The sequence below is a fragment of the Molothrus aeneus genome, chromosome 4 (genome assembly GCF_037042795.1).
Source record: "Molothrus aeneus isolate 106 chromosome 4, BPBGC_Maene_1.0, whole genome shotgun sequence".
Lineage (NCBI taxonomy): Eukaryota > Metazoa > Chordata > Aves > Passeriformes > Icteridae > Molothrus > Molothrus aeneus.
In genome coordinates, this window is record NC_089649.1 from 19,658,616 (window position 1) to 19,678,181 (window position 19,566).

Sequence of the window (19,566 nt, forward strand, 5' to 3'; positions counted from 1 at the left end):
CCACCTAACAGTGCAAAGTATTTTTCTGAGATCTAATCTGAATCTCCTGTGCCTCAGCTGAAAGCCATTTCTTCTGGTCCTCACACTGCAGAAGAGACCAGCACCCACCTCACTGCACGCTCCTTTCATGAAGGGAGTTGTAGAGAAGGATGAAGTGCCTCCTGAACCTCCTTTCCTCCTGACAAAACAACATGAGCTCCCTCAGCTGCTGCTCGTAAGATGAGTTCTCCAGACCTTTCACGAGCCTTCTTGCCTTTCTCTGGACATGCTCCAGCACCTCAATGGACATTTTAAAGCAAGGGGCCCAGAATTTAACACAGTGCTAAGGGTGCACTCACTCACCAGCACTGAATTCAGGGCAGTGACCTCTTCCCTAGTCCTGCTAACATCCATCCAATCACCATACCATCACCATTTCCTAATTTGTGCTGGCAACTTTCTCTTGGTGGTCTGCAGACTGTCACTGCAACTGAGAGCTGCCTACAATGAGTTACCTACTATCACACTGCATACAGGTGTCTCATCAACAGTGGCTTGCTTTGTGAACATTTCAAGCATCCACAGGTCTCCATGACCTGACCTTAACAGGAGGTAAGAGCCCCCTACATTTCTCACCACTGAGATCTTATTTCTTTAAATACTCAGTTGCAGATGTAAGTGCCTCAGTTGCAGATTTAAGTGCCTACATTTTAAAACATTGGCTAGCCAAAGTAGTAATTTTATGGCTCTCATAGGATGGAGTAATTTGAAATTTGCTGAGGAAGTCTTCTTTTCCCTCACAATCCTGCCTATTTTGAGTGGAATACCTGTCACAGAATGATTTTGATGGCATTTGAATCCCTAAGGTCATGGTGGTTTCTCTAGCAGATACCCCAGGATGTAGTGCGGCTGTTTGGAAAGTTCACATCCTCAGTAAATCAGTTGGTGTTTGAACAAGAAGCCAGACTTATTCTCTGTTTTTGAAGGCACCATCCCTCTGAAACTGCCATTTTATATGACAAAGTCTGCATCAGCCAGAAAATGTGCACTGGTCATCATTGGTTTGATAGGATGGTAACTTATTTTCTGCACTAGTCCTTTTTCTGCTGGGTCAGTCCCCTCAGGGTGAGGGATCTTTAGGCTTTTTTCCTTACTGCAGCAAAGCTGCAAGGATGAAGTGCAAAAAGGAGACCTCAGCTTTCCTGCCTACTAAGAGACCTTGACAAATGCAGCACAGAGCTGAATGAACCAAGCTGCCACAGGGAAGGACCCCACTCTGGCAGCTTGGGGACTAATGTTTGGCAGGCACTGGCCTGCAGAAACTTGAACCATATGAGAAGGAATCCAGCAAAGCTCATTAATAAAATACCTTCTGCAATTGCCCAAAGGACTGGGCAATTAGTTGAAGCACCTTGACAACTACAAGGCACAAATAAGGAAACACAAGCAACTATTTTTGGGAATAGACTCCAGTTTAGGATGAGCAGACAAAACATCACTGGTAGCAGAGGCACCATGTAACTGCATTATCTCAGTCTGTTCTGCTCCTGTCCTCTCATCATAGGAAGGTGTGTGCCAAGGTGGGGTCCTCATGCCTTCTAGAAGATAGGTACATGGATATACCATATCTGTAACAGCACTGAGTCAGAACACTGCTATGATTTGTTGTCTTATGATCTTTTGTGTTATGACACAAAACTTCCCCTTTTTTTGGGCTGGAAAATAGTTATTGTAATGCTGATGCTCTTGGATTTGTGTGTGGTGTGCAGGCATGCTGGTGGGTAGTGGTGACCATCTGCCACAGCAGTGACACCACAGGGTTGAAACGCTGCCTTTTCCACCTGGGCTCAGGGGTGGCTGTGCTGGGTGAGCAATGTGCGGTTCTGTGGCAGGGGGCTGCTGAAAGGCTGAGTGAATTGGTGCCAAAGGGGGAGCAGCAGCTGGTGCAGAAGGGCCTGTGCTCATGAGCAGCTCTGCAAAGGCACTGCACTGACACAGAAGGAAGCAGACAGGTCTCTTCTCCAGCAGGGACAGCACATGGAAGCTTCCACCACCACACTGAGCTTTGCAAGGTGCCAGATCTCAGGCCTGAATCCAGAAAGCCCTTCACAGCTGCTCTGACCTACACACATCCAGAAATTCTGGCAGAATGCTCACCCTTAAAAGTCCTTTCTTTTCCCATGTCAGCCTACAAACAGAGACCCAGAATAATTAAGACAGTGCTCATTTTATTGTACTCAGCATGGAAACCAGATGTGAAACAGCAAAACATTAAATTCCTAAGGGACTCAGTCAGGTGGGTAACATTGCTTTAGTATCACTTTAAGACTTTTCACATGCAAACTTTTGTTGGTATGTCTCAAATGAATGCCATGGTACACCTGGTAGCCTAAGACTAGCTTTATTTTGTACAGTACATCACATTCAATCAGTGTAACTATAAAATTAATAAAGCCACAATAATATTAGTTGTTGTTAGAAGCCTCCAAGTTGGTTTTCTTCTGATGCTGGCTGACTCATGGCCACAGTTTTTGAAATTAAAAGTTCAGATACACTTCCTACCTTTAATTCTGGGCAGAAACTCCCAGTACTCTCCAGTGCCACTGAGACCTTTACTTCACAACTTAGACTCAGTGATTTTATGTGCCACAAACACGCAAACAGTTCTCTCCCATTTTATGGAAATTCCTCAGGGCAGTGTCTAAACTTGCTTCTGATGTACTTAAAACTATTGATTGTGAACTGAGCTAAGGGAAGTGTCATGCAGACCCTCCAGCAGAAGCTGCTGAGAAGTATCTGAGCGACTCGTATTCTGCAGCAGATAACTGCTGGAGACTTTGCAGGCAGATTTGTCATTTATTTCTACTCCAAGGAGTGTCAGTCTTAGCAGAAAGCTAACAAAAACCTAAGGTCTCACATTTCAAATGGAGATTAGTCGATGTGATTCTGTTCCTAAGGAGATCAGATGATTCCAGTCTGATTTTTAGAGACCCAAGGAGGAGAAGGATTTAAACTTGCCTCAAGGTTGTGGAAAATGCTAAGCCTCCAGCATTCAATCAGAAGGGCAAAGGGAAAAAATCATATTAGAGCATGAGTGATGCATGAGACCTGCACACATGTACTTGCCTTTTAAACAGGGACACACACATAAGCTTACCTACACCAGAAGTTTTCCTAGAGGAAAAACATATTTCCTCTCTGTGTGATTTGGCTCAGTAATAATGTCACTTTTCTTTAAAGAAGCCTGAATGATGAAATGTAGGTTTCACTTTGCAAAATCTTCTTTGCTGGGATTTGATGCAAAATCCACACTATAAACTCTAGGAAGGAAGAGCTACTCAGGAAAACACAAAGCAGAAAAAACAATATATCTCAGCGTTAAAAAAAAAGAAAATCAGTTTGGCTCAATTCAGCTGTAATACTTCAGTCTTCCTTTTACACACCTACAGTGACTCAAGGGGGAGGCCCCTAAAAGAATATTGAAGCCAGTTCAAGTTACAGGACCTGACCTTCAGGTCACACCACAGCATCCAATGGCACCAGAGATATTTCATAGGATGCAGTATTTGGGTAAGGATCTACCTTCATGTCTTTGGGACACCTGAAAATACTGACCACTCATACAGGCATCACAGAGACACCAAAAAATAAACCAGCAGAGATTGGTTACTGAAACAGGGAGTTAGGGAAACGACCACAGCCCTTCACTTTGTAAGCCCACGGAGTCTGACAATCAGTTGTCTGTCATTCAGAGCAGCCATTCCCACAAGCTTTGTGCAAAAGTTACTCTGTTGTGGCAGCATTTTGCATTAATTTTTAAAAGGTGTGGAAGGACAGACACAAAACAAGATAATGGAGTTAATAAGTTAATAAAATTTGTACTTTCATACAAACCTTGCATATACTGAGCTAACTAATGAAACACTGGTATGGTACATTCCATGAAGTTTCCAAATTGAAAACCAGTGGCAGCCAGTTTGAATTCCTCATCAACACTGATTGTCATTTGGATTTCCACCTCTAACTTTAACACTTCAACGCAGTAATGAAACTTAAGAGAAAAGCTAGTGCTATCTTCAGACCATATATTCCATTTTTTGAATCCCTTCAATATACTTCTTCAAACAGTGCATTTTACAAGCTCTTATGTTTTAATGGCAGTAACAAACAGGTGGACTGCTTAGAGGTTTTGTTGAATTCTATTTGAATATATCTGTAAATACTAGCAAAATATACAGCCTTTGGAAATATTCATTTTCCTAAAAGACATGGGATGCCAACAAATAGAAAAATACATGAGGTCAGAAAACAAGTGGGCAAAACAGACATAGAAATGGGAATTCATTGTGAAGCACCTATACCAACTTTATTTTACTACTGTTTTAGTCCTTCCCTCCCCATGTTTCTCAGCAGTTTCTTCTGTATTCAAAAGAATGTTTTCTTCTCCTGAAATGGAGAAGATAGATATTGCCCTACTGGTCCCTTCAGCTCTTTCCCCATTCTTTTCCAAACCAAGTCAGCAGAAATGAGGCAGAACTTCAGCACTTGTGCCCAAACAACACAAAGCTGGCAGATCCCAACCAAGTGCACACAGGTGGCTATCACAGCCTCACATGAAATCCAGGACTATATTGCAAATTGCCTGCAATGAGATGTTCCTTCAGCTCAGGTGTTGTATTGGCAACACTGAAAAGTGCTTATTCTCATCTTTGGATCTAGGGGGCATCTAGTGGAAAGCCCCCTGAATGAAACTAGAAGTAAATCTTCCATTCTTATTCACTGCTTTTATTAATGGTTCTTGCTACATTGGCCTTTCTAGAAGATGCAACTGACAGGGAAGGGTTTCCTGACAAAGAGCTTGTTTCCCTAAATCTCTCATCTTGGAACAAAAAAAAAAAATTAAAAATTTAAGAGTTATTTCAACTGGCAAGGTTGCAACACAGGTTTGGGGTTTTTTTTAAAATATATATTTGCTCTTGGGAATGACAAAGGATTTTCTGTTCTGAATCCTCTTTTTATTAGGCCAAATGGATTTCCTTGGTTGTCGCCCATCCAAATAATGCAACGTGATTCTGAGTCATTGGGCAGAGAAAAAGAATGGGGTGGTGGCACACGGATCATCTCCACCCACTCTCTGCCATATCACTACTCCAAGTGCATTTTCATTTTTGAGACTGACATGACACCAAGAACAGCCTTTCTTGGCTGCCATAAGCACACTCAAATGCATAATATTTGCTAATTGCTACCCCCAACGTGGTTGTTCTGCTGTTGGTGAAAGATGTGTTGTCAGTGAGGATTCACATTGTCACCTGGACATTGTATGCAGGAGAAAGCACTAATCACCAGTGTCAAACTAGCAGGTTGCCTACAGTCTGCCCTAGCAAGGCACAGTCAAAACTTAAATATTTTCCATGAGATGTGCTGGTGCTTATCGACTCATTTTTATGTGTTGGCTTTTGGCACTTTATTGCTTGGCTTCCAACACATGTCTGCAGGACTTCTGCAACCACCAGACAGTGCCATGGACAATTTGCATCTTTGCACTCACACACATATTTGCCCAGAAGACAGGCTGAGCACATTTTGTTTCAGTCATGCCCATGCAGCTGTTCAGGTGCATCCACTCAGGAACTTGTCCATGGGAGCTTTGCAGTACGAATGCACTGGTGAAATTTCCTAGAAGAAAGGTCATTTGGTGTGGGGAAGGGAGCGTGGACCAGCTACTGAAGACTCACAGCTGAAAGAAGCTGCAAGGAACCAGGGGAGATCTCTCATTCCTTGCAAAGAAGCAGTAAGTCCAGTGCTGCCCCAGCATCCTGCTCATTCATTGCCAAGCCTAGTTTGCTCTCAATAAAGCAACTCATACCTATATCCTAGAAATATTTCGCAGAGCTGGCGCTAAAGGATAAAATTCATGGAAATCAGTGAATGAGTGATAGCTGTTTATTCTCCTCTGGAAGAAAAAAAAATATAGGACAATCCATTTGCATATTCAGACTGAGCATATTTGTAAAGGGACAGTTCAGAATAAGCTGGCTCACAGCTACAGCAAGGGGAACGCAGAGGGGGACGAGTTGAGCCAAGGGACACGGCTTCACAGGAAGACAGGCTGGGCAGCAGCTAGCAGGGAAGGGGCAGAAGGGAGGCAAAAGGAGCAGCACAGGGCCTTGGACCTGGACAGGACACAGTAAGAACTGCAGGCAGCTCGGGGAACCTTGTGAGGGCTGACACAGACACAATGTGGGAAGAGACACTGAACTTGTCGACTAACCTGACCTAATGATACTGTCAATATTAATCCCACACAGAATTTCACATGAAACTCACATCTCAGACACTGCTAGGAAGGGGTGGAAACAGCAGTACTAACGGAAAAAAGGTTGGAGACTTTCCTCCTGGTAGGCAGAGATGGGAAGACGCTCTCTAATGTGGTGTTTCAGAATTAAAAACCCAGCACCACAAGTAGGAGAGGACTTGAAATAACATACAGAAATTAAACAAGGTCATGACATAAAGCCCCTTGGTATATATCTGAGGAAAACTAGGAGTCAATCCAGTACTATGCTTAGGGACAACACTTTTCATTGCACTGGGTTAAAATGTTGTATCTTACAGTATTTCACTTTTCTGCTGGGGAAAAATTGCCCCCAACCAGCTACTATGAAGGTTTGGCAGTTGATATACTCAAGAAGTCTGGCCTCCTAAATAACTGGGGACCACTTCAGGTTCACTTCACAAAAAAAAAAGATACTAATACTCATTTACATGGTGTAAACCTGTAAGATTTAGAGTAACTTGTAAGAGTAAGATCTACAGAGTAAGTCAGGTGTGTGGTACTAGAGACAGAAATAAATTATCATCATGATTCATGAAAAATCTTTAATGGACTAAAAGTATCTCCTATTTAACTCTAGTACTCTGCAGGATTACAATGTCCAAATCATTAGTGCTTTGCAGGATTGATAACTAAATTTTCCAGAAACTGCAGGAGTTCCCCAGCCTCCCATAATGAACTCTAGTGGACAAATTACAAAGCTACTGGGAAACACATTTCCCAAGTTGAAAAATATTATTGAGAGATGAGACGAACATATATTTGAGACATTATTGTATATCATACTTCTGGAGAAACAGTCACTAAGCTACCTTTTATTAGCAGTTTCTATAACTAAGTTCAGAAATACAGCAAAGATTGTCTCAAGATTTCAGTACTGCTGCAAATTTTTCAAGTTAACAGTATAATGGTTCATAATATAGAATGTTAGGTAAAATAAAATAACACATAGGCTAAATAAATGGTATTTGGGCTATGAAAGGCAGCAAGAAAAGCACCACAATACTGAAAAAAAACAGTAGAGTTGGCTAAGGACTTAAAAGGGGAAAAAAATCATCAGTGTAACACACTAGACATAGAGGCTCATGGACCCCAATGCACAGGAAAGCCTGCTGCTATGGGAAAACATTACTGTGCATCTCTGAAGAGAAAAGAAAGATCCACATCTCTTTAAAGAGTGCCTTAGAACAGAGGTGCTCAGCGCCACAGGAGGCTGGGAGCAGGGGCTGCCCGCCCCACCTGAGGAGGCAGAACAGCTCCCTGCCTTCTAAAGACTTGGCAGGAGTAGCAGAGAAAGGGTGGGCACCATCCTGCTGGGTGCAGGTCCATCTACGATGCGCTCTTGATGGCTTACACCACAAGAGTGGCCACTGCAGGGGACAAAAAGCATCTCTCACCTCCCCTTCTGGCCATCAACATCGCACAGACTTAGCTTCTCCCAAAGAGAGAATCCTTCAGTCTTGATCCTCATTCTTTGCCTGGTTCTGCATTTCAACAGGAGGGGAAGACCGGGCTCCCTGGGGCTCACTGAGACCGGCGGCCCACAGTATCAGCAAAGTGAGGCTGCTCAGTGATCAATGTCCATACCCTGTTCATGGACTGCCTCAGCACAGGTAACTTACAAACCAGGAAAGTTGTCTTGTGTTAGGTCTTTACAGCTGTTGAACCTTAATTCCACCTCCCTCAGCTTCCCTCAGTCCACCCCTTTGAGTAAGACCTCATAATGCACATAAATTCCCATAATTCTGACAATCCCTCTGCTTCCTGCTTTATCAGAAGGTGCTGCTCTCCCTGCAGCAAGGTGGCAATTGAAATTTGTGCTTTGCTAAGTGCCTAACTTTTCATCTGACAGCAGTCAAGGTTGGGGCATAACGTGGAAATACACCAGCTGTGACAATAATAATAATGGCAGGATGGAGCATGTGGTTAGTCAGAAAACAAAGGGAAATCATTTTCCAATGTTGCATCACAACCCCAATTACACAACCAAACAGCAGGACTAGAGGGGAGGGATTCTCTCCACCACCACAGGTATTTAGGCACCCTTGCAAACCATGTCAGTCTAACACAGAAGAGGGAGCAGGTCGGACGCAGCAATTAGGACGCCTAAAATTCTGCAGCATGGACTGGAACACGTTGTGCTGCCTCCCTTTTAGTTTTTTATTTGAGGATGTATCTGAGGAAATGGATTTCCGGGTCTGACTGTTCTGGGCCCGGATCAGTTTCTCGTGTTCCCGTATTTGTCTCTGTAAGTGATTCTGGATGGCAATTCCCAGGGATTCTGGATCGAGGGAAGCACCATAAACCTCCCACGTCATTCCTTGCTCATCCCAAACAACATCCCTGACGTGTTTGGACTGCTTCACCTGTACTTTGGCCTCCATGGCTGGGGTGGAATGCTTTTTGTTCTCCCCCAGGTTTGGCACAGCCTGGGAGGAAGCAGGAATCACTGCATCCTGTGGGCACACCTTTGCACGGACAGCAGCAGGCTGGCTGCCAACATTCAGCCCTCCTTTAGGATCAAGCACCACCAAGTTTTCTTCCTTTGGTTTTACCACAGATTGGTTAGGATTGGCCTGCCCTTGACTCCCACCCTTGCTTTGCACAGGCTTTTGCTCAGAGCTGCCCAGGACCTCCTTCTGCTTGGCTTCACTGTCCTTGCCAGAGAGTAAAGGTGACCGGCTGCTTCCTGCATGAGGGATGAGATCTTGCACATTGTTCTGGGCTCCTGGGACAGCATCAGTGGAAGTGGTGCTTGGCTCACCAGCACCAGTCCCAGACTGTGGTGGAGTTTGATTACTGGAGTCAACTCCAAGCTGCTTAGCTGGGATGGGCTTTGGTGGGACTGGAGCATCCTTTGGCAGCTGAGCAGCATCCTTGACATCACGGGCTGCACTGCTCATTTCAGTATTACCCACAGATGTTCCTTGAGAGGTAACAGCTGCAGGGGAGCAGGGGACAACAGGTTTTGTGTTATCTGCTGATACTGGAGATGCCACGTCAGATGGGACCCCAGGCTGAGTTTGGGCTGAAGCAGTCACAGGCACAACAGTCGATTTTGATGTGATACCAGGAGAACATGGAGACTTTTGTTGTGAGGATAAACTGTCAGTAACTGCAGCCTGGCTCAGCCCCATTCCTCCTTGGTAAATTATGTGCAGTTCTTCCTTCTCCTCTGGAGGAGGATTCCCTTTTAAGAAGGCAGCAAAGATGCTGGGACTGGTGGAAGCTGATTTGCTCTCCACAGTAGCCACTGCCTGAACCTCAGCATCCCGCCATGTCCTGCTTACAGCTTCCTGAGCAAGAGGGCTGCTCTCTGGCTGAGCTGTCATTGTACCTGTTTCTCTGAATTTGGAGAGCTGGGTGGGGTTTGGACTCCCAGGCATGGGGCCCAGGTTGTGTACAGGATGGGGACTCCCATGGCCAGACTGGGCTGGTGCCTCACTGCTCTGCACCGCTTCAGTTTTATCTGGGGGGTGCGACTGCGGCGTGTCTGCAGTCCCACCTTTTGCCTCCAGACTGCTCTGAGAGTCTCTCCCCAGGTCAGCTTCGGTTTGCCCTGCTGCCAAGGCTGACTGACACACAGGAGAACCATTTTTCTCTGCCTCCCTGTCTTTTTCCCCTCTTTGCAGAAGGTTGGCCTGAGAAGTATGACAGAATTGATTAACCCCGACAGGATCACTCGGGGAAGAATAATTTAACACTTCAAGCGCTGGCTGATCATCAGTTCCTTGAGGTTTCAAGGCAGAGTCATCTATCTGTGTCAGGGAGCTCGTTTTGGCCTGGCTGCCTTGCACAAACTGCCGGGAGCTCTGGGGGGCTGGCATCATCTCTGGCCCTTGCCCCGCCAAGAGGGCTCCTGTGGCAGCAAGGGCTGGCACTGCCGGTGCCGGGATGCCCGCTGGCTGGGAACAACCAGCAGGCTTTACATCTGCAGGATGCCCCTCTGCAGCTGTGCTGGCCAGCCTGGGAGAAAAGGCTTCCTGCTGGCTGTCATCATCTGTGTGGCACTGCTCACACCTCTGCGTGCTGGCAGCACCTGTGCAGGTCAGGTCGAAGAAGCAAACCCCAGCTGAGCCGGACGGCGCGCACGGGAAACCATTGCTGGCCCTCTCAGCACTGGGGGCTTGGGGCTGGTGCTTGGCAGGCTGCAGGTCTCCCAGGTGCTCCTCCTCTGCAGAAGTTGAGACCAGGGAAAGCTTGGCAGATCTCAGAGGGTCTGGTACAGTCCCCATGGACTGTCTTCAAGATGTTGTTTGTCCTCAGCTTCTCCTTGGAGTTTTCTCGCTGGGCAGGCTGTCCACGACAGGCTTCCTGTGAAGCTAATCTGTTAATGAAACAAACACAGTGTTAGCAGCAGTCAGATTCAAGAAAAAGTGCCCAGAACTAATTGATTTTACAGTGTGAGGAGAAATACTTGCAGGCAGTGGGGGAAGTGAAGCACCCAATTCTGCCTCAAAGTCACAAAAAAGACACAGATTTCAAGGACCTCCCACTTCTCAGGTGAGGATGGAGAAAATAATGCTAGGGACAAAGCAACAACAGTTCTGTGCTGTCGATACATTAATGAAAACATGGACATGTCAAGAGGAAGGAAAAAAAAAAGAAATATGAAATGAAAGAAGAGGTACAGACTTTGCATGGAAGTTTGAGTCACAAAATAAAATCCCTGTGATAATCATCTCTAGCAAGCCACCTGTGGAAGGAAATGACTATGTGAAGAACAGATCCCTAGGTTTGAGTGTATTCCACATCTTCAGTGAGCATCAGTTCCCCCTTCTGCTCAAGGATAGCCTTTCTAGCTCCACTACCAACAAGGACAGGGTCACAGGGGGCAGCAGGTCAATTCAGACTAATGTAGATGAATCGAAACCTCACTGGTAAAAGGAACATTGGAGGGATCACAACCTGCTGGGTGATGCAGATGGAAACCAAGAGGAGGTACTGCACACTGTTGTGGTGTTGTGAGGGCCCCAGGACAAAGTGAGAGATGAGAATTTGACTCCATGTTCTCAGAAGGCTGATTTATTATTTTATGATATTATATTATTTTAAAATAAATGATATACTAAAACTATACTGAAGAAAGAGAAGGGATACATCAGAAGGCTAGAAAGGAGTGAATAATAAAAACCCGTGACTGACCAGAGTCCTGACACAGCTGGACTGGGACTGGTCATTAATTAAAAGACAATTCACATGCTGGGTAAACAATTCTCCAAATCACATTCCTAAGCAGCAAAACAGGGGGAAGCTGAAGCTTCCCAGCTTCCCAGGAGAAGAAATCCTGGCGAAGGGATTTTTCAGAAGTATCCTGGTGACACTGCACACCAGGGCTGTGCACATACTTACTGCTGTCACACTGAGATCCTTTGAAATCATTACAAGGAAGCCAGCTTGATTAACAAATGGGGGCACAGATGACCTAGAAATCAACTTACAGGTAAGTGGTATGAAATTGAAAGGGGAACATTGCAGCACTGCAGAACAGGAGGGGTTCATGCCATACCCAGGGAAATGTGGGGGAGGGATTTTAAGCAGGTAGAACAGAGTAATCCAGGCTGGAATCATGCCAGGACTGCAGAGAAATAATCCCTTCAAACTGGAGGTGATCTCCAAATGTGTTTGCTGGCTTTCCAAAGAGCTTAGCCTGGACACTGCTAGAGATCATGGATGGGATCCATACCAGCAGAGTGGTGGTGGCCAGGGATAAAATCCCACCCCACTCTTCTTTTAAGCTTCAGGCTATCTGAGCATGTTTAAAAAGTTTCACTGGCTTATGCTGCCAGCAAAACAGGTATGAGACCTGGGAGACACTCAAGTTTTGTTAACCTGATGACAAGAACATTGCTGTACCTGTTTGTGTGCCCCTGTCTCTGCAGGCACACAGCAGGATCTCCCTTGCTACATTGCTAGGGAGATGATGCTGGAAGCAGTGGAGCTGTCACTCAGCTGTTCCAGACCCTACCTACCCACCAGCAAAATCAACAAAATTTCTCTCCAGAAAAATCTCTACTCTCCTTTTCTCAGCCTGGATGGCAGTGGTATGACTTCCTTAGTTTCTGTAAAATCAATCCCAAATTTCAGCACCTCAGGATACTTTAAAAGAGCAACAGGAGAAAAATGCTCAATGAAGGAAAATTTTTAAAAACACAGCCAGTTTATTTTTTCTAAGAAAAAGAAAGTGCTGCAACTTATTACTTATTCATTAAGCTTTCTGTCTTCCAGGTATTAAAAATTTATTACTTTTATACTGCCTCTTTGGGCTCTGTCCAACCACAGAGATACCAGCTCCTGGGTTAAGCCAGCCCTGAGAAACTGTAATCCTAAAGGATCCCAAATTCCTTAGCTGCAGTCTGTGACAGCAGCCTAGCATCACCCCACCATGGCTTTCCAGGAGGGCTAAGGATGGCCAAGCTTTTTGGGAAGTACTGAGTATGTAAACCAGGCTGCAAACCTATGGAAGGTTGTGGCTGCCCACATGTCTTGCCTTCATTTTGTTCTCACTTTAAGGACAGCCAATATAGTCCTGAAGGAAGGACAGACTTTCCATGTTCACCCTGTTGTGCTATAAACATCTAAGGGCTGCGAGGAGAGGAACAGATGGCTTTGGGTATCCACCAGACTAAATTCTGTTACTCTCTTCTTTCCTTTTCCAAATATCTCTGCAAACCAAACCAGTTCATACAACTGGGCAGGTCAGATATCTTTTTCCCTTATGGTATAGATCGAGAGTTTATTTAAGAAAAATTAAGCAAATAATGGAACAAAATCAATCCCCCTTTTTAGGATGAGATGTACTACCCAGCAAACACAGTCAGAATAAATAAAGACTTCAGAGAAAATCTGTTTGGTTCTTCACTATACAAAACCTGGGCAAGGCAATCTGCATACAGAAGCATTATCTTTTAACTCATACCCACTCAACAGGAGAGTGATTCCTAATTTTTCAATGAAATTAATTAGTTCTGGTTTGAATTCTGCATGAATTCTCCATATCTGTTTAGTGGCTCTTTCCTAGAATCACCTGAAACACAGAGTTGAATGTCTGCCTCATATGGTAATTAAAAGAGATTTTGCTACCAGTCCTTGATATACAACATCAACAGAAGAAATTCCCCCCAGAAAACCCACCTGGACCTATTCTCTGATGTGGGACAATTGAGCATAGTACAGACATTTTGCCTGACCCTTGCATATGGGTTGGAGGGTGGATCATTCTTCTGCCTGGAATGACTCTGCATATGAGTTCGTTTATGAGCATAAGGTTTCTATAAAGACTTTTTTGTCAAAGTCATGGGAATTATTTTCTAGACTGTCACTAAACCATCCTAATGACAGGAGCCAAAGGCACTAAAGTAGCCTAAATTAGCATGGTAACTTAAGAAAATATTTTAACTTAAGAATTAATAAAAATAAAGAAAAAGCAAAGTCTCATGAAAGAGAGGAGCAAGGAAGCCTTACAGATTACAGAATTGGAAAGGCATTTGTATTATTGGAATCTCATTTATGATTATTGTCTCATTTTTATTATTTGAGTTCTGTTATATAGGAATGAAGGACAATGTGGGCAACGCTACTCAACTGCCAAGACATTGAGGATTCAAACAAACAAACAACATTGCCTGCAAGCAAATACTTAGGAAAAACAGAAATACAAGACTCAGTAGAAGGCCAAAAAACATGTCAAAACAAATCAAGATTGCTGATGAATTTTGCAAGTCTTGTATGCCAGACGTGGAACAATCATCCAAAATTTTCTTTTAACAGGAGGTGAAATTAGTATCTCTACAAAGGTCAAAATCAATTTTTAGTAATAAGAACAGATTTGCTACACCAACAGAGCTCTCATCCTTATTCTTGCAGATCAAATTAGCCTGGCTGACTGTGTCATTCTCATCTCAACAAAGAATTGTTCTGGACCTTTAGAAACAAGAGGTTTCTAACTTTGGCACAGTCTATGTTTGGCTTAAATGGTCTGGGAGGGTCCCTGTGTGGCCAGGAGACCTTCACAGACTCTTATAACTGAGTAAGTCTTTTTCATGTGCTGTTAAAAAGTCCAAAACCCCTCAAATCCCAAGAAGTTTCCAGGCAACTCGATGCTGGCAATGTAAACAAACTCTTATCTATTTCAGTAATAACCAACCCCCAATAGAACAACACTGCAAGTGTTAACAGTATAATGGTTCATAATATGGAGTGATAGGTAAAACAAAATAACACACAGGCTAAATAAATGGTATTTTGGTTATGAAAGGCAGCAAGAAAAGCACCACAATACTGAAAAAAACAGTAGATTTTTTTTTTTTTTTACTCTTGCTTCTTATGAGAAAGAAGCTCAATAAAAACAGAAAGTCTGCATGTTTCATAACACAAACCAATAAAATTTCAGGAAATTCCTACATAAGATTCTGCCTTTCATTCCCTCTGGAAGAAATCTGAAAATCTGCAAAAGCACAAATAAGACTTCCAGCATCTCCATCTACCCTCAACCACAAAAACAACTAAAAAGCAGCTCCCAAATGAATCAAGCACCTCATTCCCAATTCTGGATTCTCATCACTTTTCCATTCCTTGAGTCCTGTACTCTTTTAGCCCTCTCTTCAACTTTGTCTCTGCAAATGGAAGAGCTGAACACTTGCTCTTAATAGCTCTAATCTTACAAGATCTCTCAGATCATCACAAAAAAATCATTATATAGCCACATCGGTTAAGAACAGAGATAAACATCTGCTGAAGTGGGAATTCACTCTCTGTTCTCATTTTCTGATCTGAAGAAGAAGACAATGGCTCACTTGAACTCATATCAGACCACTAAATATAAAGAAAATAAAACACATTTCTTTAAATTTTAAATACACAAACATCCTTCTAATTCTGCAGCCAGTGGGTTTTTTTACCCTCTTTTCAATGTCAAAGGGTGTTTGTTATCCTGGGTTTTGTGAAAAATTTGCTTTATGGGCCATTTTCTCCTAATTATCTGTGGGATCAAAAAGACTGGCACTACAAATGAAAGACAGCACAAAACAAGGACACATTCATTAAAATACCTAAGAGGTTGCCTGAAGAGGTAAGATACAAGGTGCAGAGCTTCCATCTTTCTGTGCATTTTGGGATGCTGACAGGAGACAAACTCACACAACTCACTGTGATGACAGGGAGGGAAGAGGTGATGGGGGATGCTCACAGACACCTTGCACACCTGCGATTCCCACCAGAGACGGGGCTGGCATTTCAAACAGAGGGTGCTCCAAGTCCCAGTTTCCCTTCTACACCTCAGGAATGCAGATGTTATTATTGCAGGTCAGACCTGCAGACAAAGCAGGAACCTGTGCCAGAGACCGGCAGAGAGCAGGACAGCAGAAGCAACAAGTTCAGCACTCAGGGCTGCAGCACCCTCTGTGCAGACCTTAAGCAAAGTCGTGGAAACCCAGAGCACCGGGAATATTTCTGTGTCTGCCCTGGGGTGCCCTGACCCCCAGGGGAGCACTGACTTGGACCCTAATCCATGGAGAAAGTTTCCTAGACTTCAAGGTAGACTAGAATCCACGAAAGTGTGAAATAGATTGTAGAGAGTAGTGTAGGTGTATCACTTGGTGAGAAATTGAGGTTTTGGGATTTTTAGTATGTTGTGGATGGAAGCAAGATGGAGGGCACAGAGTGTCATCCTGGGTTTCTTCTTCACACCTCTTCCTTCTTCTTCTTGGGTTTGAGTGGCGTTTTGCAATTGGGCAGAAAAGTCCCCATTGTGGGCTCTGTGGGATCAGTTATTGGGTTAAAAGGGAAAATAATCCAGGTGTCAGTTCTTAATTGGATAGTTTAGTCTTAAAAGACCTCATAACAAGAGATTGTTGGCCATTTTGTGCCTTCTAATGAAAAGCTGCCCAACTCACAGTAGTGAGACTGTTTTACTGATAAGAAATAATAAACACTTGAGTCCAAACACGAATTACTGTCTCAAGTGCCTTCAATCCAGACCCAGAAAAACCAGCGACTGGAACCCCCACACAAATTGGGTATGCACACCACAACAGCAAATCAGCTGGAACTACCAACTGAGCCACATGGATAGCCCTGAGGAGAAACCAGATCCAGCCAGGACTCGTCTCCAGACCTCAGAGCTCTTCCTCCTGGATGACGGCACACAACCAGCAATGTCTATCAGGAGGTGTCATGACACAATGAAAAATGGAAACAGCAGAGACAAAAATGGGAAGTAAATCCAAACACAAAAACAGAGGCTCAGTGCTTGTCCTTGCTTTGTAATGGTAGTAAACTGAGGAAAATCATGTGAAAATCAAGGGCAAGATGCACTACCATTTTCAGCCAAAAAGAGATGGCTGCCAATCAGCCTGACACCTACAGAAGATTTATCTAGTATCATATTTGTACACACTGAAGAATTGCATTTTTCTGGTTGTTGACTCCTCCCATCTTAGATCTCTCTGCCAGGTATAGAAGTTAACTCTGCAGAGTGCAGAGCATGGGAACTCCACTTTGGAGGGACAAAGCTCAGCTTAAACCTGCTGCCCACAACCTACAGATAAGAAAATGTGTAAAGCCAGTCCTACAAATGGTACAATGGCCTCTGGAACTAATACAAAGCAAAGCAAACTTGCTTTGCACCTTCCTTCATTTCTCTCAGCTTCTGGCAAACCTTAAGTACATCCTGCCAACAGCCCTGAGCAGGACCTTGCCCCAGCATTTCAAAACAGTCCAGGGACACATGGGTACCTCAGCAGTCACTCAGGGACAGATGTGTGAGGATATCTGCAATCAGCTTTTAATAGGCAGGCACAGAGAATAAAAACTGTGTGGTGATCAACCATGATTCAGCTCTACCATCCTGCTGGCAGTTACCCTACAATTATAAAGATGTCCATCTAAAAGGAAATACAGCTCTGCTCCGAGACAGGATGTTCCAGCCTGTGTCCCATCTGTTCCCTGTGGGCAGCACCCATCTTGCCCTGGCCAGGAGACAAGCAGCAACCCCCACATCCAGCTCTGGCACCTGCTGAAGGGGCCCTGGCAGGAGCCCCTGCACTGTTAGCAGTGCTACAGTGCAACTCAGCCCCAAAAGCTGGGCTGCCCCTGCTGAAAATGTCATTGTCCTCTGGCCATGGCCACAGGCAACAGGCTGCTATGTGCTGTGGGTGTGCTGTGAGAGCATCTTGTTTGTGTGGGAGTAAGAATCAAGTGGTTATGGATTTACAGGTGCAACGTGGTTTAGCAAAATTCTTCCACATTTCCAGAAGGGAAATGGGTTTGCCTTGCACTCCAACACTTTAAAGCAAGAAAAACCAGTATTTAGAAGTGATAGAAAACACAGTATCGAGAAGATTGCTAGAAGACAACATTTGGCAAAAAGATTGAAAATCCTAGTTTAAATTAAGAATTGTGTTATCATCTGCTGCCATCGAAGTTTTGAGCCTTCAAAGTTCACTCCTATCACACAGATTAAAAGCTTTTTCCAGGAGAAGCTCAGATCCTCATGTAACTGCAGCCTCTAGAATCTCTCCAGAGAGCCTCACACATCATCAGAGGAAGGTGGCATGGGAAGGAACCACAGGAGGGCTGGATGGGAGCCTGAACGTCCATCCCCTCCACACTCTTCTCCCGTATTATCCTGCCCTCTGCTTCCCACTCAGCTCACCCTCCCAAGCATGCTCCCTTGGGCAGCAGCAGGGGCTGCAAGGACAGGGTTTCTCCCTGCACACCCCCTCCCAGGGCTGCAGCACACAATAAAAAGGCTTTCTTCAGTCAGGCAAGCACGCAAAAGCCCCTGCTGAACACTGGGCTTGCTGCAGAGCAGTGCAAAGAGCCCATCAGTCTTTTTCCTCCAAGGTGAAAGGGAAGGATAAATGACTTTATGAAAACAGCTAAATCAAACAACAACTACACCAACTGGCAGCCAGCTGCAACAGTTGCATAAGCTACAGCTATATTCCTCGTATTCTGGGCCACCCTGGGTAAAACCCACAAGGATATACCCTTTTTGTTTAATTGCATGTTATTACCTTTAGCCTCATGATTTATCAGCAGTTTTTTCTTACTCCAGTGGCTGACCCTGGAAGTAATTTTTAAGGAAATGCAGCCTGACTTGAAGGGTAAGCCATGTTTCGGGAGGAAGTCTGCATGCACACTCCTGACACATGCACATGGGAGGAAACCAGCAACCTGCTGTCCATATCAGGCAGGTGACTCCACTCCACATAGCTCACTGCCACTGCTTGTTTTCCTTCAGCTTACTACTGCATGAAAACAAGGCGTGGTTTCTGAGGAATGTGAACAGGAGGGTCAGATGGACCTCTCAAACACCACTTTGGTATTTGGTGTCAAAAGCAATAGAATTTCTAACCACCAATGGGAATTTCGCTCCTTACCTATCCTATCTTTCTGATAAAAGCATGGTGAAATCTAACCCCTCATTAATGCATATTATGCAGCTGACTGCATTTGAATGTTAACAGCTGACACCCAAAAGCCCTTCGTGAGCTTTTTGTGAGAGCAATTTAGCAGTGACCAACAACAAATACATTTTTCCTACCCAGCAATGCCAACATGACTTCAAAAAGCAGAGTGATCATCTTTAGGGATGAAAGCATAATGCTGGCTTGTTGCTCATGCAATTCTTGCAATTCTTTGTTGCCCAGACAACTTGCAACAACAAGAACGATGTGGTTTACATGGACATTGATCCACTGGAAGCTAGACTAACACAAAAATCACATTTCTGTGGTCAGGAAAACATAACCACTGCTGAGTAGGTGTGTCTTGGAAAGGGTGGCTTCTAGGGACAAAGGCTGTTATGTACTTCTAACATGCTTTCAGGCCCTCAAAAGGAAGTTTCCTGAATTTCATTATGACTTCCTTAAGAGCATTCCCTCCAGTGCACTGCATACAAACATTCATCTTGTGGCTGAAGCATCCACAGGAGCAGTTACCACCCTAGATAATCAGGTCTGATTTGCTTCTGAATAACTATATTATCAGAGCCCAGAGAAATGTATTGTAGCAGCACTTATTTTAAAACCAACTTTGCAAGTAAAGAAATTCTGCCTTGGAAGAGCTGACAGCAGGATCAATGTCTTCTGCATAAGGTAAAACCCAAAAATTATAACGTTTAACTCTCATGCACAGTATGAAAAAAATTAGGTTCTCCTCATAGATCACATTATTTTAATGAAGATGCTGGGCTCAGTATTAGAGAGGGGAATAGATCTTTTGCATAACAGGCACCTGGCAAGGGA

General features: G+C 44.2%; 1 protein-coding gene across 3 annotated transcripts in view; it reads right to left on the reverse strand.

The window, feature by feature from the left end:
* Positions 1-2,190: 2,190 nt before the first annotated feature.
* GPRIN3 (GPRIN family member 3) overlaps positions 2,191-19,566 on the reverse strand; it is a 33,973-nt gene continuing 16,597 nt past the window's right edge. For all 3 annotated transcript variants that reach the window (XM_066548053.1, XM_066548054.1, XM_066548055.1), the window contains exon 2: positions 2,191-10,643. In XM_066548053.1, the coding sequence (XP_066404150.1) occupies positions 8,374-10,551 (2,178 nt within the window). In that variant the 5' untranslated portion in view covers positions 10,552-10,643 and the 3' untranslated portion in view covers positions 2,191-8,373. The remainder of the gene's footprint in view (positions 10,644-19,566) is intronic.